This window comes from Aythya marila, assembly GCF_965140915.1.
Source record: "Aythya marila genome assembly, chromosome: 12".
Lineage (NCBI taxonomy): Eukaryota > Metazoa > Chordata > Aves > Anseriformes > Anatidae > Aythya > Aythya marila.
Window position 1 is genome coordinate 16,997,787 of NC_139053.1, and position 25,613 is coordinate 17,023,399.

General features: G+C 37.3%; 1 protein-coding gene across 4 annotated transcripts in view; it reads left to right on the forward strand.

Moving 5' to 3' along the window:
- The window catches only part of PLCG2 (phospholipase C gamma 2), a 72,015-nt gene that overhangs the window by 43,185 nt on the left and 3,217 nt on the right, over window positions 1-25,613 (forward strand). For all 4 annotated transcript variants that reach the window (XR_014318367.1, XM_082770305.1, XM_082770303.1 and 1 more), the window contains exons 14-32: window positions 779-947; window positions 3,548-3,652; window positions 3,857-3,946; window positions 4,996-5,174; window positions 5,920-6,120; window positions 7,618-7,737; window positions 8,682-8,862; window positions 9,508-9,576; window positions 10,597-10,706; window positions 11,472-11,568; window positions 12,492-12,558; window positions 12,825-12,982; window positions 15,374-15,476; window positions 16,707-16,916; window positions 17,522-17,667; window positions 18,635-18,749; window positions 20,091-20,258; window positions 21,146-21,234; window positions 24,676-24,860. Coding sequence is in view for 3 of the 4 variants with exons in the window: in XM_082770305.1 (XP_082626431.1) it covers window positions 779-947; window positions 3,548-3,652; window positions 3,857-3,946; window positions 4,996-5,174; window positions 5,920-6,120; window positions 7,618-7,737; window positions 8,682-8,862; window positions 9,508-9,576; window positions 10,597-10,706; window positions 11,472-11,568; window positions 12,492-12,558; window positions 12,825-12,982; window positions 15,374-15,476; window positions 16,707-16,916; window positions 17,522-17,667; window positions 18,635-18,749; window positions 20,091-20,258; window positions 21,146-21,234; window positions 24,676-24,860 (2,562 nt within the window). In the remaining variant the exon portion in view is untranslated. The remainder of the gene's footprint in view (window positions 1-778; window positions 948-3,547; window positions 3,653-3,856; window positions 3,947-4,995; window positions 5,175-5,919; window positions 6,121-7,617; window positions 7,738-8,681; window positions 8,863-9,507; window positions 9,577-10,596; window positions 10,707-11,471; window positions 11,569-12,491; window positions 12,559-12,824; window positions 12,983-15,373; window positions 15,477-16,706; window positions 16,917-17,521; window positions 17,668-18,634; window positions 18,750-20,090; window positions 20,259-21,145; window positions 21,235-24,675; window positions 24,861-25,613) is intronic.

The following is a 25,613-nucleotide window of genomic DNA, read 5'->3' on the forward strand; positions in this document are numbered from 1 at the left end:
TTTCCCTGTGATTTAAAGATAAAAGAAACAATGAAATTATGTCATCCTGGTTTTCATTATTGCACAACACGAGTTTTTAATTGATTTGTCTTTGAGAAAAGATGCTGCTACATAACAATTTACTGCTGGGGAAGTTAATACCTTAAAAGGGATTCCTGTCTCCTCACTTGTCTTCTTTTACTGAACTGAAGTGTGAAACGTCAAATCCTGAACAGTATGACTTTTTTTTTTTTTTTAATTAATTAATTAATTATTATTATTTTTTTTTAAAAAAAGATCAAAACAAACTACAAGTGACAAGCAATGTATCTATTGGGTTGATAGTCATGTTGTAGGGAGGTCTTAGGAGAGAATCCTGAACTGATAACATGAATTTTAATCTGCCTCTCTGCTTTGCCCTTCCAAACCTTGTGCTGAGATGTCCTTAACATAAAAAGTATTAGCCAACAATTGGGAGCGAGAACACTTAACACTGAAACTGTTCCCAAAACACTAAAGGAATCTTTGTCCTTGCAGATATTCAAAACTTGGCTGGACATATCTCTGAGCAACCTGATCTAACTTATGAATTGGACCTTCCCAAAGAAGGGATTTGGGCTAGATGGCCTCCACAGGTCCCTTCTGACTTTATCTGTTGTGCGTCTATTCCTTTTTTCTTTGTGCTTGCTTCAAATACTTTCTTTGATCTAGGGGTTGAGGGAATGTGGTGTTTTCCTTGCCTTGTCAGTTGAATCAAAAAGAAACTGAATGTCTTGATTTTCTTTTGTTTTCTTCAAAGATACCCAGTCATTCTGTCAATTGAAGAGCACTGTAGTGTGGAACAGCAGCGATACATGGCCAGAGTGTTCAAGGAGGTGTTCGGGGATCAGCTTTTAACTAAACCAGTTGAAGCCAGTGCAGATCAGCTACCATCACCAACCCAGCTGAAAGAAAAAATCATCATCAAGGTAGGCTTGTGTTGTGTGCTTGTAGATAAAGTATAAAAACAAGAGCTGAAGTTGTCAGCTGGCTTCACAACTTAACTGTTGGTTTCTGTTGAAGAGACAAGAAACCCCATGCTAGAAGTGTGTACTAGTTAAAATTCATAATATTGTATGGAGTTCCATAAAGATACCTATTAAAATACTTGCTGTTGGTTTTCTTTGCAATAAAAGTTGCTAATTCAAGTGCCAGATGGAATGTCAGCTCTTTTCTAAAGGTCTTCCAGCTCCTGAAATGTCAGTGCTGCAGATGCTCTTCATAGGCTTCTTACACAATTAGTGACTGGCTAAGAAATATTAAAAGTATGTTCTTGAATAGAAAGTAGGATTAACGATAACTGTTTTTTCAGAGGATGTCTGTCCTTCAAGTAAAACTCAAAGCACTTGCAGACTGCTGACTTAAGCTGTCAGGACTGCTTACTTGGTGAACTGCAAAAATTGATTGGCATTTACTCACTCGGTGTGATTTACATACACAATTTAGTAAACCACTTTGGAAAGACTGCGGTGCTTTTGTTAGAAGGCAGTCACTGTGAGGGTGTCTTACCTGCTGGGCAATACAGATGCTTTACTTGGCACTCTTGTGCATCAGGCAGAAAACTGAAAGAAGACTTGGATTGAAACTGCAGTAGAACTTATTGAAGGGCAAAATTAGGTGGATAATCTGGGGACTGTTCATGATAGTACAATAATTGCTTTTACCTATGCTTCTGTTTTCTGTCTCTTGCGGTAGTACTACCTCACATGGATTGAACTGCTGAACAGAAGAAACAATGATGAATAGATGCATCTAGATGTATATAAGCATACAGTTCTTTATGTAGGACTGGAAATGATAGCACGCCACTGCGAGGTGCAGAAGATCAGGAAGCAGAGAATTCAAATCTCTGCTTATTTTTTTTTCTTTCTTCCTTTCTCTAAACTGTCTATTGTTATGATGTAGAGCATAGAAGGGAAATTGTATAGGCATGTGAATAATAACATGACAGATCTGGTTTAAAAAGAACTACAAACTACTGTGATTTTGCAGAAGAGAACATCCATATCATCCCTTCTTGTCTAAAAGAGCAGTAAAGAATCTTTGTAAATAGATCCACGCCTGCCAGTAAGCTAGTTGTGGTATTTGGCTTTTGTCTGGAAAAAGTTGGCAAACCAAGTTGAGTCCTGCTTTAGGGGCCTGTGGGATTTTTCAGATAGGCCTGTCAGATTGAAATCTTCCTATAGGAGACACAGAATTGAATGTATTTGAAAACTACTAGCTATGAGAGGATTAATCCTATCATTAACTGCGGTTTAAGTGTTTGATGTTCTTTAGTCCCTTGAGCCACTGCTTTTTGTGAGCACTTCCAATTGCTGAGCCTTGCCCTTCAACATAGCCTGTGTTGTATTGTTTCAGCCTGTAGTTAATTGAAAACTGGTGTGTATGAAAGCACACTGATCACTTACAAATGTTTCTAATGTACTTTTAGAGAAGGAATGGTCTTACAATAATAAAATCATAGAAGTTGCAACAAAAACTATTCTTATCTATTTTGCTCTTTATGCTGTAGCTAGCCTGCTTCCTTTTTTTAGTCTTCATTTAGAATAGTCCAGCTATTGCAATTTCATCTATTCAACCTTTTCTACAAGGATTAGCTTTGTGGGCTATTTTCACTTGCTGTCTGCTCTTCCCTGGCATGCCTTGTCATAAGCTTTTCATTGCTGCATTAGGATGGTCTAAAATGTTGCATCATCATTTTTCATTGTAACTGAGGACATAGTACGATTTAATGCAAAATGCTTCTCAAGGACTCTGGCTTGTATTTCTCTGTCAGCCAAATTATGTGCTGCACAAAAACCCCATGAACTTCAGCAGCAATTAGTTGAGAGCTGTCTCACCTCCACTACAAGCACTGGTGTCATCTGTGCGGTAACCTACCTTCTGCTAGACAGATCTGGGCTTAATTGTGTAGCAGTACCCAGGTCTTTCCTGGGTTTGCCTCTTCTGTTGCTACACTTCAGTTGTAGTGTTCTCTCTAAACTAGGACTTAGAAAGCAAGGAGAAGAAGAAAGTAGAACTCACCCCTCTTCTCATACAAGATATCATGTTTGATCATTCTTCTTTTAGGAGAGTGAATTCGCCTTCATTTTAATTCCTCTTCTGTTCTTGATTTTTTTTTGGTATTTTTTTTTGGTTCCTTATGGTTCTCCTTATGTCCTGCTGTCTGCAGAATGTTTATCGTCTTGTCCTTATTTCTTGTTATGCAAGTGTCACTTCAAGCTTTCTGTCCTGTAAGGAATTGTGAGCTCTTATCAGACTAGCTGTTTCTTCATTGCTTGAATTATATCTGTACTATCTTTTTAAATCTTTATCAAGAGATAAAGAGAGAAACATTTTTGAGATAAATTCTACCAAGGTTACATAAAGCTTTGTGGAACAGCTGCTGTTATGGCAATAACAGAAGAAAGCTGGGCAATGAAGGGAAATAACTCCAGTAATACTGAATGCACTGAGACTGTACGATCAATTTTATATATAATCCTCTATGAGTGTATGAATGTGCTGTTTAATTTTTTTTTCTTTTTAGCACAAAAAACTAGGGCCGAAAGGAGACATTGATGTGAACCCAGAAGATAAGAAAGAAGAAAAAAAGCAACAAGGAGAACTTTACATGTGGGACACAATAGAACAGGTATTGTTTATGCGACATCTGCTAAAGTTTACTACTATGCTGTGTAATATGTACATGAATTTTCTCAATATTTGTGTAATATCCTCAGTTCGTGAAATGTGAGTGAGGAGAAGGCATTTTGTTTAGTGTTACACTTAGTTGGAAATTGTAATTAGTGAGTTTGACTCTGTTTTGTTAATGGTTTTAATCTCTCTCAACTTCTAGAAATGGACTCGGCACTACTGTGCTATTGCTGATGAAAAGCTTTCATTCAGTGATGATATAGAACAGAATGCTGATGAAGATTCATCAAAGGTGATGGCTACTTTTTATCACTTAAGTGTGTTCTTTTTAATCTCTCAGATTATTTCAGTGTTTACAGATGCATATTTTTATGCTGATGTTACAGAAATTGTAGAGGGTCTGTATCAGATAACACATGTACCTGCAAATAATTTTTTTAAAAAGGGGTCTTTGCTGAGGTACTCCATCTAACCCTATTTTAAATAAAATATCTTTTTTCCCTTTGGCTAATGGAGGACATACAAAGGTGAGTACAAGGAGAATTAAATATGATTTTGGTGGTTAAACGCTAATGCTGATGTGCCCACTGACAATTGAAGTTCTTATGTGCCTTTGGCTAAGTATTGCTGTTCTCTGACTAGGCAGTCTGATGAACTAAGGTTTGTTGTGTACTAATACAGTGTACCTTTTACACAGTGTACAGTAGTGCATGCTATTCATTTCACACATGCAAAGTGTTTGTCACAGGTGTGTATTGCTTGTCTGTCACGCTTGGTAAAAAAGAAGCATGAGACTCAGCTATGTTCAGCATGGTTTCTTGTTCTGACTTTTTCTGTTTTCCATGCATACTCTCATTTCTAACACGTATGTGCATAGTTCAGAGAGATCTCTGCACAAACAAAACCTTTTATCTATTCACCTACATAGCAATGTTATTAAAATCATTAACATGTAAGCAAATGTAACAGAGGTGATTCCAGGAAAAAGTGGAATAGAAACTTCATGATTTTGCAGTAGTGTGCTTTGCTTTGAAAATATAAAATAGCATTTGCACTTCTGTGTTCTTTCACTTTATCAACGTATTTCTCAGTATGTTGATTACATATTTAAATAAGGATTAAGTTGGTCACTGATCCAAAGAAGTGGCTTGAATGACTTGAATGAGTGACTTGAATTGTCAAGTGTGCCTATGAAGGCGATCAGATTGCTTGTGGAAGGAGAATTAGATCTGAGAAGAGCTGAAATCCTGAAACAGAAGCTTGTTATATCAATAGGAAGTACTTTGTATTACAATCATAAAGTTAGAAGTGGACAATAAAAATTCTTCTTTTCTGGTCTAGGAGGTAAAGCGTACTGAACTGCACTTAAAAGAGAAGTGGTTCCATGGGAAAATGAAAGAGGGGAGAACAACTGCTGAGAAGCTGCTCCAGGAATATTGTGCTGAAATGGGTGGCAAGGATGGGACGTTCCTAGTTAGGGAAAGTGAGGCTTTCCCTAACGATTGCACCTTGTCATTCTGGTATGGTGATCATCATAAAAACTGTACATGGGTTTTGTTTATCTTATGGCATTGCGTAAAAATATATGCATTTTGTAAATGTGCATGTGTAGCCGAGAGTAAATAGGAATAGGGTGTTCATATTTACTAGAATGGTATTCATGGGATTGAGACACTACCTTCTAAATAGAGCTTCTGTGCACTGAATAGTGCGTTTTTGCAAAGTAGACTTTATTTGAAGTGTTACAGTTGTCAAGAGGGGACTCCCTGTTATGTCTTTTTCCTTTTTCCACTCTGTCAGGATGTATGCTTTGTTATTTCCTCAGTGAGTGGGCCAAAATTTGATTTTTTAGTTTTAGGATAAATTACTGTTTTTCACACTGATCCACGCTTTCCACAACCATTTTCTCGTAAGTTTACCTTTATCAGCAGAGGTCGATCTTTTCAATGAAAGAGTCCCCTGGGGGTGAAATGGATTTTTCCATGATGTGTTGTGTGTTCTTTTTGTTGTTGTTGTCAGAACAAACTTTGAAGGGAGTAAGTGTTTGTCACCTTTTGAGCCATTGTGGGTTGAAAAATAATTTTTTGGGGACTGTAATTATCACTGGTCAGCATTTTTGTTGCTGTTGTTACTTCAGTTATTTTAAGAGATAGTAAAGATTTCTTGCTTACCACATAGTTAACCAGGAATGCTTGAGGAAACACTTAAAAGAATAAAACCTGTCAAATACCTTTCTTTTCCTTATCCCCCTCTTCACATCTTCAGGAGGTCAGGTAGAGTCCAGCACTGCCGTATCCGTTCTTCAAGTGATGGGGACACTGTGAAATACTACCTGACAGACAACCTCACTTTTGATAGCATCTATGATCTCATTCAACACTACAAAGAGGCCCACTTGAGATGTGCTGAATTTGAACTGCGTCTGACGGATGCTGTGCCTAATCCCAGTCCACACGAAAATAAAGAGTACGTACAGCAGAAGGCAAGCACCAGGGCTGTTATGATACAGAATATTTTTGTTTTTTTTGATGGTCTTGGATTTTTGCATAGAAAATTCCCCAGATTCAGGAGCACACCTGAGTGCTGCTTGTTTGTGGATATCAGAGGTATAAGCTTCCCTGAAGGATGCTGAGTAAGAGCGCTGATTTTGTGAGAACATGGTAAAACAGAGAGCAGTCACCTGGAAAGCAATTTACTAGAAACAGCTAGAACAATCAGTGAGAACTGTGATGCTGTGGAAGTGTGCAATTCCTTCATTCTCTGCTCAGAGTTTTACAGTACCCAGTGGGCTGGGTTAGATATTTAGTAGTTGAGTGTGACCTGTCAACTAAGTGGTCATGGTCTGTGCCATCTGAAAACTTCTATTACTGGGGCAGTGAGCCCAAACTGAGTTACTTTTCCCTGATCCCCACTTCCAACTGACCCCTGTCAGAGTTGGTTAGGCTTACTTGACCCCATGCTGTTTGGGAGTAGTATAACTTGGTGTTTATTTCCAGCTGCTATTTGCCTGACATAGATCCTGGGCAGAGCTTGCTCTTGTTTGTTGGCAGAGCACTCTAGTCATTGCCCTTTGTTCTGTTTTCTCTGCAATCAGAAAAAAAAGAAAATGTTTTTTGCTTGAGAAATAGAAATCTGTGACCTTAAGTTTCTTTTCTTCCCCTTGTGATCTGGGAGTCGCTGTGTGTCCACAGATAACTTATGAAGGCAGCATGAGAGAAGGGTACAATTTAAGGGTTTGGTTTTCCTGTATGTATGTATAAGGTGGAGATGTACTGGCATTGTACTGGTCACAGCTACACTGAAGGTACGTTAGGTCTGTCCTTACAGTGAAAGATATAATTAAGTTCTTAGTGAAAGAATTTAGATCGTAGAATGATAGAATGGTTTGGGCTGGAAGAGACCTTAAAGATTGTCTAGTTCCAGCCCTCCTGCCCACCTTTCGCTAGGTGGGCCGCATCCAGCAGGGTCTTGAACACCTCCAGGGATGGGGCATCCACAGCTGCTCTGGACAACCAGTGCCTCACCATCCTAATAATGAAGAATTTCCTCCTTGTATCTAATCTCAACCTCCCCTTTTTAGTTTAAAACCATTACCCTTGTCCTATCACTGCATTCCCCAATAAAGAATCTTTCCTCCTTTTGCCTGCAGCACCCCTTTAGGTACCAGAAGGCCTCTACAAGGTCTCCCCCAAGCCTTCTCTTCCGTTCTCTAAGCTGAACAACTCCAACTCTCAGCCTGTCTGAATATAAAATAAATATTAAATGACTTATTTTTTCTCATAGTTTTTGAGATTCTATCATTAGTAACGTTACCTAATTATAATGTTATATATATAGCATTATATATATAACATTCTATCATTAGTAATGTTAATTCTATCGCTAGTAAACACTGTTATTGTTACTGAATGACATTTGACAAGCTTTGTAATCCTTGTCCATTTTGATTTTTGACTGTTGTAGTTGGTACTATAGCAACTTGAGTCGGGGAGAGGCAGAAGACATGCTGATGCGAATCCCTCGAGATGGAGCCTTTCTGATTAGAAAGAGAGATGAGCCTGATTCGTTTGCCATGACTTTCAGGTAAGAAAAGATGGATATGAATACATTACCTCGTAGCCCAACAGTGTTCTGTTTTTTTCTCATTTAAAAATACTATGGGCTTTTTGGAGTCATAAAATTCATGCCATCAAATTCTGAGTAATTAGTACAGTTAATTTACATAGTAGGTCCATATGTAGTAAAAAGTCCTTAAGAAATCGTACAACCTAAGTGTGTGACTGGAATAAACCTTTATGCTATTATAAAGAGCATTTGGGCACCAACTGTCCCTTTCTTCGTATACAGAACTGCGTGTGACCTGTCTTCATTTCTTTGATGCTCCCTGCTGCAGGGTGCTATTTGAAGTTCCTTTTGGTGCTAGTTCAGCAGCAATTCGAGGCCTTTATCCTCTGGAAATGCTGCCCTGTCATATAACTGACCAAAGTTAATTTGTTATCTGTCAAAATGAAGCTATTTTCTATTTACTTGTAGGCTTTTATTGCCAGGGAAAATATTTTTGAAACTGTGGTTCCTGTAACAACATTAATAAAATGTATAGACTTATGGCATTCTCCATTGTGCCTTCAAATCAAATCACATTTGAAGCGAGTTTGTCTTGTTGCTTAGGGACAGGAGCAGATCAGCAGCAGTGGATTCCAGAGGGATTCTGTCTGATTCAAGACATTTAAGTTAGTATGAAAGTGACAGAATACCCATGTGTAGCGGGGAAAAAAATAGGGAAACTTAATCTAGGCAAAAACATGGATTTGTCCCAAGGCCCTGCACATTGTAGAAAAGTGAGAATGTCTTTTTGTGAATTCAAGCAGGCAAATGGAATTTGATTTGAATAAAAGATGCTTTGGAAGAGAGAGAAACAACTTCATATGATTAAGATGCACGAAGCTCTTCTGGTCTAGTTTGCAGTGCTGATGCTTTCACTATGCCAAGTACCAATATCTTCTACAGCAATTGTACTTGTTTCACAGAGCTGAGGGGAAGGTGAAGCACTTCCGAATTCGGCAAGAAGGTCCCCATTTTGTGCTTGGAACCTCGGCCTATTTTGAGAGTTTAGTGGAGCTTGTAACATACTACGAGAAGCACCCTCTGTACAGGAAAATGAAATTGCGTTACCCGGTGACTGAAGAGCTGCTGGAGCGCTACAGCACGGTGAGTGATGGACCTTTGAGTCCCAGATTTAGACTTGGTCGAGCTGGGTGTGGTTCTAGCTATGATAGATGTCCTTCAGGGGAGCTTACGCAGTCTGTGAAATTTAGGTGTAGCTCTGCTGAAACAAGTTTTTGACAATAGCACGGTTGTCCCTCTCTTCTGTTACTGGAGTGGGCAGAGATCTTAAATTGATCATGCAGATGCCAATAAAAGAATAAATATGACTGTATATTAAAACCACTTTTCTTGTCTTAGAGTTTCTATCTCACAGTGAAACCACTGTTGGAACTAAAGTACTTTAACACAGAAATTGTGAGCTTGGGTATTGTCTTCCACTGTTGTGCCCAGAATGGTACTCACAATCTCAAAACTATTTGATTAAGAGAAAACTTGGTGAGGCATTGCTGTTTCATTGTATTAACTGTTCATTAAACTGAGGTGCAGACAAGTTAAATAACAAACTCATGTTCAGCTGTGTTCAACTGTAGTAATGAGCTTATCATAGGTTTCTGGCTTTCCTCCTCTCCTATTTGCTTATGTATTGTCAGAAAGGTGGTTTCAGCAAAATTTTCTTGTTCTATTAACATTAGTTATCTAATTTTTGATTCCTATAATGTATCTTTTTTCTTTTTTTCCCATTTTTAGGAAAAAGATATAAATTCGCTTTATGATGTCAAGATGTATGTGGAACCCAGTGAAATCAACCCTACAGTGGTATGCTTAAGGAGAGATGGCCTTCACATTTTCTCTTAGACTTCTGAAAATGATGAGAATTGTTCATTGACTTCCTGTTAGTAGTAACAAAAAGGTTAATTGAAAATGTTAGGGTGCTTGATTTACGGAGGACTAGACAGCAGAACTTTTAAAGTGTGACTTTTTTTTAGTATCTCTTATAAATTTGTACCTACATACTTGCTGCGTGCAAATCCTGTATTGATTCACCCATATTGGGAATTTGGGTACTTCCTGCTATTGAGTTTGTGGAAGTGTTATGGTTTATCAGCTGTGCTTATCTGGGCATGCTCCCAAAATTAAATAACAAGTGACACAGCAAACAGCTACTTCTCTACTTATTGTTAGGGCGTTCAACTTGTAGATTCTCATAGAAGTTCACCTGCTAGTAAATTCTGTGACTGTAATTAAAAAAAATTATCTTTTTTTGGCTAATGAATTTACATTGCTGCTGCCATTTACGTTGGTACCATTTACCATCAATTCAAGTGGTAGGAAATTCAAGATAAAACAATTGCTTGGTCTGCTGAAACTAGATGTCTTCCTAAAGGAAGTATGACCAGAAGGATAGCTGATGTGGTTTGGAAGTGGAGGCTTTTAGACTGCATTGAAGTCTACATGCTTCTACATCAAAATCTACAGATGCATATGAATACATGTGATGAGGATAGTTGATTGATATTTCACTTTTAAATTTTATTTTTAATTTTATTTTTTTCTACAGTAATTATGTTGGTGTACTTTTTTTTTTTTTTTTTTTAATAATTTTTATTTTACAAGCTGGCATGGAAAGAATAGCAGTTAAGTAGCATTACTTGCTTCCACCAATAGATGTCACTCTGGAACTTTAGTATTGCAATTTCTAAGCTTTAAAAAAAATAAATAATATCTGATTCCATCCTCCTCACCCTTTATAAAAAAATAAATAAATAAAATTGCATTCTTGATCATTTTATGACCCGTCCCCCTATAGATGACCCCTTTGTTTTGCTTCTCTTAAAGCCTCAGAGAACAGTGAAAGCCTTGTATGACTACAGAGCCAAAAGAAGTGATGAATTGAGCTTCTGTCGAGGAGCTCTAATTCATAATGTCACAAAGGAAACTGGAGGCTGGTAAGGACAAAATTCCTCATAGGAAAACTTCTAGTGACTTACTAGATGGGAGAAAAATAAATTAAGCTTTGGGTAGTAGGTTTTTAAAAAACTGTTTGCTGCTTATTAACTATAGTCCTACAAATCTTAATTCTAGTATATTAAACAAAACCAAAAACCTCAAATTCAAGTCTCTTTTCTTGTCTTTTTCATTGTTCTGCTCTGTAGCACTAACCTCACTATGTAGAACCTTCATATCTCAGCGTATCCAGTATTTTTCCTTTGCTACATGAATACTTCCTGAACACTTGTCTATTCTGGGAAATCACACATCTTTTACCATTATCGTCATTGTTGTGCATCATTTTGTCTGCTTGGTACTTCTCAGGAATCAAATCCACTTTTTTTTAGTTATCTGTATGGTTTCCTTTCAGAAAAGATTTTCTTTCTTAGCTGGCTTGCAAATTGTTTAGAAAGCTTGGAAACCTAATATTTCCCTGTAGTTTCTGCAGTGCAATCAACCACATAATAGTGTTTTTAGTACTGGAGGGGGAAAAGCCTCTTAAGTCATTAATTGCAGTTTACAGTAACTGTAATCCCTCTGAAATGATCTGTTACTACAGTTAATGATCACTTTGTTAGAGATTTTAGCTACTTCATCACTTATATTTTGGTGACTGCCAGCTAGAGAAGCTAGTGGTATCAGTGACCAATTGCTTCATTAATGGCCTGTTGAAGCTCTTTAATTTCTTTTTCTCTATGTATTTTTTTTTTTATTTAATTTAGGTGGAAGGGGGATTATGGAGAAAAAGTCCAACACTATTTTCCATCTAATTATGTTGAAGACATGTCATCTGATAACTCTGCTGAGCTTGAAAGCCAGGTGAGGTTTGAAGCTTGTCTAAAGTTTAAGGTTTGTCTGCCGTGTTTCCCTATAATATGCTGCCCTCTGGAAGTGGAAATCTAGTTTATGCTAATCTAGTTTATACTAGGACTCTGCATGCTGTGTTTGAGGGAATGCAGAATAAAGAAATGAATGCATTCTTCACCGTTCTCTGTGCTGTTGAGTATTTTTGTCAGGACTTCCATCAAGGAAAACTACTTAGGGAGATAGCTGATTTGCTTGGGTTTTAAGAGGTTATAATGGTTTCATGCTAATGAAAATCATACCGGTATAGATTTTTCAGATAGCTTATCTAAACAGTAATGTGCCTGAAACTAGTTTGCCTGTGTGATTACTCCCTAGATATTTGCAAATAGAAAAAACATGTGCACAAACACATCATTCTCATATTCACAGTCAAGGATCATGTTTTGATGCATAACTAATGTTTATACTGATTGTCAAATGGGTCTAAGAAAATCTAGTCCAGAGTCTTGAACGAAGATCTATTTATGACAAGAAGACAAAGATGCTTGTTTTAACATTTTGGAGTATTAGAAATAAAATGTTACATTATTCTGTTGTTTATGTTAAGTACTTCTAATGATTTGCCAGGAGCCTTTGGAGGAAAATATGTTTATTAGATTTTTTTGTTCTGATGATAGTAGCGTTAAGCAGACCTGAAAAATAAGTGGTTGTGTCATGGCAGAAGTTGCAGTCCTCATTTTGACTCTCAGTACAGAAGTTCTCATCTGTTTCTCAGAACAAGAAATTCTTGATATGGAAGTAGGCTTTTAAATATTACAGTGGGCCTGCTTTTAGTGAAACTGAGAGTAGATTTAATGGTGTGTATTTAATATTTGTTAATATTCTTTAAATGCACTTGAAGACTGAGGGTCAGATTTAACTCATGTTTTTCACAGATCATCGAGGACAATCCGTTAGGCTCTCTATGTCGTGGTATCCTGGTACTCAATACATACAACGTTGGTATGTATTTTCTGATCCTTACACGTGGGCTTTCTGTATTGAGAAAGTTTTATTGTTTTTACTATAAAAGATTTGTTTTTGAAGAATATTTGTATTACTACAGGTAATACAATTAATATGATTAAACTTGTTAATACTAACTGTTCAGCCCTGTAAGACCTTTATTACAATGGCCAGAACTTGACTATTAGTTGTTGTAACAGATCAAGGGCAGCTTCTACTTCTAGATTTTAGTATAAAATTCTTGCTACTGTGTTGCTTAACAGTGAAAATGCCACAAGGGAAACACAAAAAGCCTTTTGTCTTCATTCTGGAACCTAAGAATCCAGAAGATCCGTGTGTTGAGTTTGCAACTGATAAAGTAGAAGAACTCTTTGAATGGTACCAAAGTATCCGTGAAATCACGTGGAAAACTGCAGAAGAGGTATTGATTAATAAATAACTATATGTATGCACGCACCTGGTATTGATAAAAAAAAAGTATACCTGGTATTTTATAATGTACTGTTATAAGTTTACAATACTGTTTATTTTTTAGCTACCATATATTGCTAAACCTTGCTAAGACCTGATCCTAGACTCTCTTGCAAGTTACTGTTTGCCTGTTCGTTTTACTGATGCTGTGAATCTTGTTCTCTGAACCCTTTTGGGAATAGTATCCAAGATAGCAGAGTGCCAGTCATCAGAAAACGTTTTGGTTTTGTGTTAACAGGAGTTTTTCAGCAGAGTACTGTCTTTGTTGCACCTTTGCATCTTTGCATTCACTGCAAAGCAGAGTTAGTAGAATTGAATAGGTAATTGTTTAGGCAAATACTTTATTTGTAACTAATAACCTAATTGGTGTACCTGTACTACTACTGCCACTGAAGGACATTCTTCAAGAATTGCTGTTCCTGCCCTGAAGTATTAATTTACTTTGCTCTTCTCTTTTTTGATATTTAAGTTTCTGACATGATCAAAGTGCCCTTCTGTTCACTATGCTTAGGTGTACTTTTTCCTTTCTTGCTTTTATTCACGTTTTATTACTAAGTGGGTGGCATGAACAATGCAAAATATGTTTCAGTATCATGTTGGCTTGTGTTGTTTATCCTTCCTCTGGAGTAGTAATATTCTGAAGGTCATCAAAATCCTATTTATGGCAAGCAAGTTGGTATCTCAAGAAGAGGAGACAGCAAATTCAGCAAGGGAAGAAGCAACAGGAACTGTTGGTGTATTGTTGGAGGAAGAGAGATGTAGTCATTATTGCAGGGCTTTCATTTAGAAAAAAAAATGAGAAAAAGAGAAACACGACCTAGAATAAATGTCTGTAAATTGAATGTTTTTTTATAGCACATCAATGGCTCTTCAGGAGCTTGCCAGCTTTCTTTCCCTCCGTACAGTAAAAGAAGTATTAAACAGCCTGTCTTCAAAGGTGGTTTAAAATTTGTTTCTGTCAGTCAGGAGGCTTTTCTCAGTTTGGCCTCTTGAAAGCTCACGTTATAGTCTGCAGCATGGGGAGGGGAAAAAGACAAGGAAAAGCCTTTTTTGCCAGTAGAATTAACAGTCTGAATTCTGGGGAAGGAAAAAGCATAGTGAGTCACCACAATGCTGCAGTATGATACAGACATGGTTTCACTTTATTTTTGGGCTGTGTACATTGTATATAAAAAGTAAAAATATCTGAGCTTCATATACCTTGTCATCTCTATTAACACCTGCCATGCTCCTAGGAATTGTTGTTCATTGCTAGCTCTCCTGTTTGGGTATCTCTAGAGGGTCATGTCTAAAGATGAGCTCACAGCATTTTGAAGTGCTTCTTTGTATTTGGAGCACCACATTCTGTTGTGCAATATCTGGGAAACTGATTTATCACTAAGTACCATGAAGTCTGTGTTTGCGTTTTTTTCCCCAGCCTATTTCAAGTGTTAATGCTATATTCCTCTTTGCTTTTCTTGGACTTCGATGTATAATCTCTAGTTCATTGAAACACTGTAGAAACCCATCAGCTTCTCTGTTTTTTCCTTCCTCTTCAGTTCATTTTGTTGAGGGAATTCTTTTGGAAGACCTCCTAATCGCTGCTGCTTCATAACCTCTTGTACCAAAGCTAATAGCTGTTCAGTATGGGGCTCTTCTAACATGTGCTATCCTGTAATTGCTTCTTATGTCTGAAAAGCCTCCAGCCAAAATGTCTCCATTCGGGGAATGTCTTGCTGATTTCAGTGGCTTCCAGCCTCTGGTTGCAAAGACCTTGGCTCAGCTTCCACATAGCAGGTGCTTACAAAGAGGGAAGTAGCTACTAGGTTTATTAGTGATGATGCCTATTCGATTGCACATGACTTACCATATACAACACTGTTGGTTTGATGTGTAAATACAAAATTCCAGGAATGATACTCATAGGGTTTAAGTTTAGCTGTTTGGGAATTAGTAACAAGACCTAAGACCTGCTCAAGGTAATAAATATTGAGAAACTTCACTACATTTAACATTTTTTTTACTTCATACATTTGCATTTACATGAGGTATAGAGTCATGAATATATCTAAAACAGAATAGAAACAAATTATTAGTTTCTTATAGTAAACCATGGTTGCCAAGCTCCTGAGTAGAACTGATTCAAGGAAACTCAGAAACATTTCCTTTAAGAAACAAACACACACTCATTAATCTGTTCTCTGATTGGGTACACAACATTTATGTAGGTGTTCTAAGTATCAAATAGGAATCTGGGTGAAGAGGAATGGATCAACTTTGTCCTTTTTGTTAGAGTATACCCTGGAGTTACTGTACCATAATATCCAGTGTTATCTGTAATCTAAAATGTTAAATTTTACAGGAGAACAGGAGGAAATACTGGGAAAAGAATCAATTGATTGCTATTGAATTATCTGATCTGGTAATCTACTGCAAGCCAACAAGCAAAACCAAGGACAATTTAGGTATTTTCTTTAATATTACACCTGAATTTTAACTTTTCTACTAATCTGTACAGATGTTAGTTGAAATTAGAGGACTGAAGATAAGATCTATCCTTTCTCTATGGGGAAAAAAAATATTCTGCATCACCCATGGAGAGTATTCAGTGGCAATTTGAATTGCACACTGGGGAACGTGATGATATTCGTACTGTAAAATGTCAGGTAAAAGCCTATGGTTTATCAGAATTGTTTTGAACGTACATCTCAACCTGCTAAGGCTTAAGTGTGGTACCAAATGTGGAACAAATTAGTCATATGAGACAGAGAAACAAGAGACCATAAATGAGGAGACAAGAACAATTGTGAAACTATTCAGGCTTTCATTTCCCATAGCATTGCATATTTGCTGTCAGTAAAATCACGGTAAGGACTAGAAAGCTTCTCAATGTTTGTGAATTTCCATTAGAAAGGAGGCTTTAAAAGAAGAGATCCTGCAACTGTCACAAATTTCTAGTTGACTAAAGACATCTCAATATAACTTTCATAGGGAAGTTCACTATTTATGTGTCAGTTGACTTTTTTGAAGACTAAAAAGTCTGACTGAACACTTGCAATTTGTTTGTAAGAACCCTCAAAATGGATTTGTTATGCATTTGCCATTTATATAAGCTATAAGAATGGTGTATTTGCCATTTATGTAAGCTATTGGGAATAGTTTCATAATATAAATGAAAACTGGGGTCTGTGTAAGTGTGGGTGTAGAATCTGACACTGAAATGTGTACTTCTTATTCCAGAGAAGCCAGGAAATGTGCCCTTCTTCCTTAAGCTTCTTTGCAAACATTTTTAATAAGCTGTCAGTATGATTAAGACATTATAATTACAGTCATTGTTTGAGGCATTGGGTAACCCTGGCTCACCCTTTCTTCTCTCCATTTAAACCTAGGAAAAGATGTCTCATTTAAATATGTCTTGCAGTGGTCAGAAGTGCATTATTAGCAATGATGAGATGAGAGCATGACTACAGACTATCTGCCCTGCTGCAAAACATGAGGCAGGCAGGCAATTTTAACTTTCAGACCTGGTGTTCAACCAATTTGCCGTGTCTGCATTAAAACAGTGGAAATTGCTGCATTAAAGGACAAAGCAAAACAAAGTGAACCAAAATGTTAGTAGAAATACAGCATAAATGTCGACTTCCTTCTTCCTTTACTAATGTAATGACTCTTCTTTTCCTCCCTCGCTTCTGTAGAAAATCCTGATTTCAAAGAAATCCGTTCTTTCGTGGAAACCAAGGCAGAAAATATTGTTAAGCAAAAGCCAGTTGAGTTGCTGAAATACAACCTGAAGGGACTGACGCGTGTCTATCCTAAAGGGCAGAGGGTTGACTCATCGAACTATGACCCATTTCGCCTCTGGCTTTGTGGCTCTCAGATGGTGGCTCTTAACTTCCAAACTCCAGGTAATATTCCCTTTGAAAAAGGGTTTGATCTGCCTTCCATTTTACCATTAATGAGCCTCTTTATGGACTTTCTGCCATTCTAATCACTGTTGCTATTCTATTGATTTGTAATTCACAGCAAGAAGGGAGATGCAGAAACTAAAGTTAGCTTGTGTATGCGAATCCCTTGCTAGAGCTGGTCCACCCAAATCAGTCTCCCTGTCGCTGAGCCAGACTAACCCACTTGTTACCTCTGAAAGGTTTATTCTACCTTTATCTCTTCATGATAAGTAAGCAGAGATAGTTACTCTGAAGTTCAGGTGGATGAACTGTTCATCCGCAAGGAAAGCTGTACGCAACTTCCAAATAAGGGCCAGCTAGCTTATGACACACTGATAAGAAACTAATTGTGAATGGAGATGAATTTATTTGGATTAAAATTGGTGAGAAATGACCAGTCAAATATAGTTACTGAAGGGAACTGAGTCTTCCAACTTACCTTTCCAGCTCTTTCTGAGATAGTGGCAACCAGGAGGAACTGCACAGAAGAGCCATTATTCTGGTAGTTCCTTAGCTTTATTCAAATGTTTTTTACTTCTGTTATGACTGTTTAACTCTCTCCCTAGATAAATACATGCAATTGAACCATGCCTTGTTTTCACTTAATGGACGCACTGGCTATGTTCTGCAGCCAGAAAGCATGCGAAATGAAGAATATGACCCAATGCCAAATGAATCGAGGAGGAAATTGCAGATGATTATGACAGTGAGGGTAAATCTCCTTTGTAAATTATGTTTTTTACAAGTCATAAATATCTATACAACTAAAAATAAAGCTATTATGTTTCATAGCAAGACCTGACAGATTGTCAAAATACTGTTTTTTATTGTCAATGTTGGAGAATAAAAGTAATTCCACTGGTTTCTGACAGGAAACGCTATCTTTATTATGCTAATGAAGCACGTGGTATAGGATTGAAAGCACAATCCTAGGATAATTTTATATAATTGTTAATAAAATAGACTAAAGTGAATTTCCCACCTAATGACTTCTTAATAGAAATGTCCTATTGGAGATTGGTTAGCAGCAGACTAACTAGGTCAGAAATTTCCAGTGTGGATGAAAGACGTTTATAATGAAATAAAGAAACTAAACACAAAAGATATTAAACTGATTTTTTTTCCCATTCATAATAGTATTTAGTACACTGACTCATAGAGAGATGGGGATTTATGACCTAAAAATTATAATATATTGTCTTCTAGTGCCAAATGTGAATTGAACTTGTTTCTGTTCTCAGTTGCTATTCAATAAGAGAGATGTCCTTTAAAAGTATGTTTTCTGAGAAGGAAGAAATACATTAACTGCTTTTCACCACAGTTTAGAGACAAGGTAAACAGGGGTCATCACTGTAAAGCAGGAGTTTCTTAAAGTAGATAAAGGCTGAGGAAAGATGAGTAAACTTGTGTTATGAACTTGATCTGTAGCTGCATGCTCTGTTCAATGAGTGTCAGCCATTGCATAAATCACTGAGTCACCCAAAGAACGGGAGGATATTATTATTGGTGGCACAGATAGTTTAATACATGTGAACATATTCAAGAGATTTATCATGTTCTTTTGGGTTTATTTTTTTTTTTCTCTAGTGAATTCCCGTTCAGTTCTGTAGGCTACCTTCCACACAAATAATGGTGTGAAGTTTCCTTTGGAGGTGGTTATAACATAGTTTCTTTTGCAGGTTTTGGGGGCTCGCCATCTTCCTAAGCCTGGTAGAAGCATTGCTTGTCCCTTTGTAGAGGTAGAAATTTGTGGGGCTGAATATGATAACAACAAATTCAAGACGACAGTTGTGAGTGAGTATCTGAGGTTTTCTGTGTTGTGGGGACATGGTTATGCTCTGAGTGCACTTCAATAAAATGAGTAGGTGATGGTCATGAATTTACAATGTCTGTAGTTGGTCAGCAACCTGTATGGGGAGGAATTAGGTAACTGTTGCTCTTGGCTGGTGAGTCATACATTACTGTTTTCCTGGTTGCCTCAGTGCTAGTTAATTTGGGAAACTCAAATGTATATCAGAGATTTTTCAAAAAACCTCAACCATTAGTTTGTAGAAAGTCATGATTGTTTTAATTTTTGCCTATGGACAAGTTTGCATAATCTGCATGTTTTTAAAAAATAAATAAATAAAAAATTGCTGTCTTGAAAGTGCCTCCTACAGTTACAATCGTTTGCCCAAACTCTGGTCCCAGTGGGGAGTTACTGCTCTGAGATCCAGACTGTGTTTATTTAAATTTGGGTTTGAAGACTGGCATCCCATCAGAGACAGCTTGGGTATATATGGCTGTAAAGTAGTATAACCTGAATAGCAGAAGTTTGATCAAAGCTTGCTCCTGGTGAGTTCTGGATAAGGTGTGTTTGTCTGTAGAGGAGTTTAAGTGCATTTAAGTGCACTGAAATGGGACAATATCTCACCAACAGCCAAGTAAAAATTGATTATTGGAATTTTAAATGTAAGAAGATAACACAGAACAATCTTTAATAAACTGACTGGCTGTCTTTTCACGATTTAATATATCTGGATGTAGCAGTGTTCCTCTGGTAGACAAAAGGCTTTGAATCTAATTATCCAGGCCACTGAAACTTACAGCTTAGACAGGAGTGGAAGATAAATACAGAATAAAGAGCAAAACATGTGTTGTGGCTCTTCAGTACTTTAGAGAAGAGGCTTATGATTTTAAATTTTTGTGGGGAGTGACCGAGACCTTAGACAGCAAAATTCCTGGCAGTATTGCACATGACAAGTTACTTGGTCTTCCAGAAATGAGTATGAGAATTGAGCAATTATACATCAGTCTTTCCAGTACTTCCCATGCTTTTACTGATATGGAGCATGAGGCTCATGAATACGAGCAATGAATTAGCTTTTTTTACACGTACACATCCAAGGAGATTTTGTATATTTAAAGACGAATAATAGCCTTTCTTTGTGGATTTCCATCCCTGCCAAGCTTCCTCCTATCTCCCCCCACAAATAAACAAATACAAACTGTCTGAAGCGAGGTTACAACATGAGACAGATGGTAAATAGGATTTTTGGGCCTTTGTATTCCCAGAAAATGTCCAGGGATATATACCCATGTATGAATGAAGTGAAGTTATTGCTTCATACAGCAAATGTTTCCTTTTCATTACAGATGACAATGGCCTTAATCCAGTTTGGGCGCCGTGTCCAGAGCAAGTGAAATTTGAAATTTATGATCCCAATCTAGCGTTTCTGCGCTTTGTTGTTTATGAGGAGGATATGTTCAGTGACCCTAATTTCTTAGCACATGCCACTTTTCCTATCAAAGGAATCAAAACAGGTAAGAATGGGAGGTGTAATATGGGGCTAAGTCAGAAAAATGTGGTTCAGCATTGTTGTATTGTGATTTTGCTGTCAGTAGCAACTATGACATGCCAAAGGAGAATTGCGCTTTTGATCTGCTCCTTTAGTTGTTTGTTATGATGTGGGGCGTGTAGTGTGCAAGTATTTAAAATAATCCTCCTCTCACTTTCTGATTTGTTTTGAGATAGTAAAACATAGAAAAATTTGCAACAGCAAAAAACACAACAAAGATGTTAAAATTACTACTGATAGTGTGCCGTGACTCTGAGGAAGTTAAACACAAGTTTCTTGTGTACCTGTAGACCCAGAGGTTTAATTCTAACTTCTTTATTCTGAAAGTGGGAGATTCCAATAAAGGTTCTTTCTTCCTCTCTAGTTTGTGTTGCGTTTCAGAAGAAAGTAACAAGATCACTACTTTTGGTATTACACCTATCTCCTTACTAATATCACTTATATGTCTTCAACTGTCTTCACCATGTGTTGTCTTCCTCCACAACCATGGACTCCATCTCAGCAACAGGGTTATGTGCTCTGAGTAAAATGTGGGAAGATTCTGTTTTGGTGTCAGTGGATGTGTTTTATTAATTGCCTTAGATGTGGACATATGCAGAAGTAGGTTTTCTGATTCTCTCTGCAACTGGCTTTAGTTTTCAAGAACATGTGAAATCTTGTGTTTTTCATTTTGGCCGTTATTGTCGTTTGCTTCTCTGTAATTCACATAGCAAAGCCTGCTCTCAGCAATGGAGCATTTGAGCAGAGAAGGATCTCTTAGTTGTTAGGACTGTTTGCACCATTTTGATGACTGCAGGTAACCATTTGCCTTGATTCTAGTTCTCCTTTGTGTATGTTTTTTGTTTTCCACAGGTTTTAGATCAGTTCCTCTCAAGAATGGTTACAGTGAAGACATAGAGCTAGCCTCGCTTCTGATTCATTGTGAAATGCAACAAGTTCTGGTGAGAACCATTCGTTTGTTTTGTGCACTTAGAGCTTGTGTTACCAGTTCTTTGTGGAAACCGGGAAGTGAGGATTTAGTTTTCTGCTGTGGTATAGTCTGATACTTCTTTAGGTACTGGGGAAGACCAAGGATGCAAATTGAGTTACTCTCCTCTGGGGAGGACACAGATTACTCACTTGTTAAAAGAAATAATGCAGAAACAAAGACTAATTGCTTCTATTTTTTTTTCCTTTACAAGCATGGTCATTGTCTTCCAATGTTAACTACCTGATGCTGTGCAAAGCTAGCTAAATTTAGGCCTTAGCTTCATGGAATTCTTTTTAAAGGTCCTGCATTAAAAAAAAAAAATCTCTTTAAGAAGAGAAGATAAATTTACTTCTCCCAGTATGTCATTAACATAAATAACCCAACAAATGGAAGACATATCCTGGTTCCTACTGAAGCTCTAATCTCCTTCCCTTAAGCCTCCGTAAAACAACTGATTGAAGTACTAGTATTTTCATGCACATAAGGAGAAAATGATGATGATGCATCCCTTGCTTATGAAGCCAGGCATTAAAGCGGCTGATCTGTGAAGAGCATTTGTTGGTGCTCCAGAGGTGGTGCTTTATATGCTAATTTAAAGCAGGTTTATTCTCAGACTGTCTCCATACCTCAACAGTATATTATGCTATTTGCTTTATATATTAATATACAGTAACTATAATAAACTAAATACATATGCAATTATAACTATATATTCATTTTTTATTTTATTATAATATTTTATTAAACACAATGGCATAGAAGACAAGTGATGAAATTTTATGGTACTTCTGGGAAGTGAGGATTTCACGGTGTTTTCCAGTACCCTTCTGATTCAGAAGAGGGGGGAAAGAAAGTGGAACTTATTTGTAGTCATTCACAACCATTTAGGCTTATGCTATGGTTCACACCAGCGTACGTTATGTTTCCTGATTAAACTATCAGATTCAGCTAACAGTAAGTCTTTATGTCTCTGGAGAGATTTGTGCCTGTAGTTACACATACTGAAATGGAAATGTCTGAATTCTCAGTCACATTCCTCAGAGACAAATGGCAGCCTCTTTTCCAAATGTCCTTTGTCAAGACTTTTGTAAATCCACCTTATGGACACGTGATGTAAAATGACTGTGTGTAATCACAGTTTTTGTAGCCATGGTAGCTTTCTTCTGGTGGTTAGCAAAGAGTTAGGAGAGAAGAAGGCTGGGAACTGAGACGAAGGGTGTGTATAAAGAAAAGAGATATATGTCCTTTGAAGATAACATTTGAAATGTTCATATTCCATGGATACAAGTCTGATACAGGAGGCCAGATAAGCTTTTTTTTTTTGTTTTTGTTTTGCCTCCTTTGAGTAAACTGGTAACAACTTGCTATTGCCAAAACTGTCGAGCATGGGCATGATGCGTAGATACATTGCTAATTCCTCCTCAGAAATTCAGATCATTCTTTGCCTGGGGCAGGAGTATCTCTTGAAGTGTTGCTCGTAGCAGCAGTATGTCTCCCAGTCTGTCAGCACCAAGTCCTTTGACAGTAGCACATTTCACACTCTTGAAGCCCCTTCTGCTTAAGCCAAATGAAGATGAAACACAGCTCTGTATTTTCACGCTTTTTGATATCTTTGGGTGATAATGCAGTTGCAGGAGAACTTTCAAAAATTTTTCCTTTAGTTTGGCAGTCTGCAGCAAACCAAGATTTGCCATGGTTAATCAACTTCTAGAGCTTCTGCCAGGTCATTCAAGAAGCATCAGGAAAGATCAAGCTTGTATCCATCTGTTCTGCTTTTTTTTTTTTTTTTTTTTTTTTTTAAATAATGACCCTCCATAAAATGGTATAATTTAATAACAGGCCTGTTTATATACAGAGCCTATTTATATACATCTGCATACTCTTGGAGATGAAATACAAAGATATAAAGGGGAATTACAGATGGCTGAGAAAATTCTTTAGGAATAAAGAAGCAAGAATATTGCAAAGTAAGCATTCACATGTGTGAATCATTTATGGGGCCTTACGTAGTTTTTGTCCAAGTTGACTGTCTTCCTGATCCTGCAGAAATTCTGTTACATTGCTGCTGTTGTCACATTTAGAAGCATGTCTTCTGTGTCTGAAATTTGATTTACTCGCTTCAGAAAGTATGTGTACCACTTTAGCACTTCCTAATTACAGTGGACATTAAACAGCATTTTAAAGTCTAGCTTTGCACAAATAGTAGTACATATGCATCTCGACAATTACACCTGCAAATTGGTAATTAGCAATCTGCTTATTCCTTCTGCAATTTGGGAATGCAAAGTTTCATTCCTATTCTTGCAGGGGAAGCTTTTTAAAACTTAATCAGTAGCATAGCACTGAGGCTGCTCCGTTTGCTTCAAGCCATACCAGGGAGCTGTAGGAGTATGCTTTGGGAGGAGAAAGAAAGGTTAGGAAAGGATCTGGTTGCTCTACCTGTTGAAACCCCATGGGTGTTTGCTAAACATGACAGCTTCCCTAGATCTGTACTGAGTGCTAAAAGAGGCATTCTTATTAATATGCCATCTCTGAAAATGCTTAGATTTGTTATGTTTATTGATTCCATGTCATTTCTTGTAGGATGTGCATCTTGTTTTGCTGCTGATGTAAAAATTAAGACTTTGTTCCTGCCAATACTATTCCCCACTAGTAACTCAATAAAGGAGACAGCTTGTGCATCCAAAGTTTTGAAATATTAAAGCAATTTGAAGTCATTAAGGGAATCATGATGATTGTTTTATGCTTGTGGATAATTTTGTGATGTTCTCCTGTGGGCCACATTCAACAAGAGAAATTCAGATGGCTGCAAATTATACTTGAAATACTTAGCCAGTTCTGTTGCAGGTTGTCATAGCTCCACAGAAACAAAGGATGTGTCCTTTCTTGATCGTCTGACACTTGATAATATTAGAGATCCTATTTACTAGTCAGTATTTCCACTTGCAGCCTAGATTTCAATAAGAAAGCGCCAGGAATATGTCACCTTACACAAATACGGTGGAGCAGTCAAAAATAAGATTTTTTAAAAAAAAAGTCTTTTAAAAATTTATAATCTGATGTCCCACAGTGATACATCGTTTGCTGTCCTTTCCTTAACATGCTGGCATACTTTGTGTGTGGAAAAATATTCCAACATATGTTTCAGATACAGACACTTCATGACTCCTGGAATGTCCCGGATGCCCCTACTAGACAGTGTGGTGCCTTAGATAATGGGCCTAAGGGTTTTTTTTTTCACTATGTTCTTAGTTACTTAGTTTGTTTCCATAAATGTTGCAGAATCATCAGAATCATCATGCAAAACTAATTTTAGAAAACCAATGGAATGTGTTTAGAAAAACAAAATAACCACCCAAACTCTGTTGGTTCTGTCTTACACTGTACATTGTTTTCCAATATTCTTTTGAAGGAAAGTGAAGAAGAGCTTTATTCCTCATGTCGGCAACTTCGGAAACGCCAGGAGGAGCTTAATAATCAGCTGTTCCTTTATGACACCCATGTGAATTTAAGGAATCCTAACAGAGATGCTATATTAAAAGAATTTAATGTGAATGAGCACAAACTACAGATATATCAAGAGACATGCAACCGCAGGTAGGTTGATAATCATTCTCCTTCCCAAGGCAGCTCTGTCCAAACATGATTTATGGTAAGGAAGTCTCAGATTTATTAAAATAAGCATCTAAAGAGTGACTGGAGTAGGATGAGGATATCTCAAGTGAGGCTGGGCTGCAAGCCACTAGAGGCCAGCAGACTCAATGAAATACCTGCTCAGTGAAATCCTGGTTTTAGGGATCACAGTGAAACATGTAATCCTGTGAGGTTATGTTCTTTTCTCTTGCTTTCTAGGAGAAAAGCCTGGAAATACGCACAGCCAAATAGCCTGTATTGTCAAATAAACAAGCCACCTTACTCCTACAATATTGGAATTATGTCCTTGGCAGTGCTATTAACATATTAAATGTGTGGGAAGAAAGCACACTTCCAGACAGACAAACTGCAAAAGATAAAAGCAGGAGTTAGTTGTTAAGAGCACAGAACTGTCAGTTAAGTGTCAATGCACTATCCAAAGCTTAAGAGAAGGGTCTGTCTCCTTTGCTGCTACCTTTGCATTGTGAGGGAGACAGAAGATTCTTGTACCAGTCAAGTAGATCTTTTTTCCTTTCTGAGCTGATGGGATGGGAGGAAGACTTTTCTTTAAATATTTTTACCTTTCTATGTGTGCTGAACAGCTGTGTGAATCACTGGCTTATTCACATTTATTGCAGGAAAAACAATACTTGTTGCCGATACGTTACTTGCCATTTGTGTCTAAGTAAAATGAATGTAGTAAACTGCTTTCTTCTG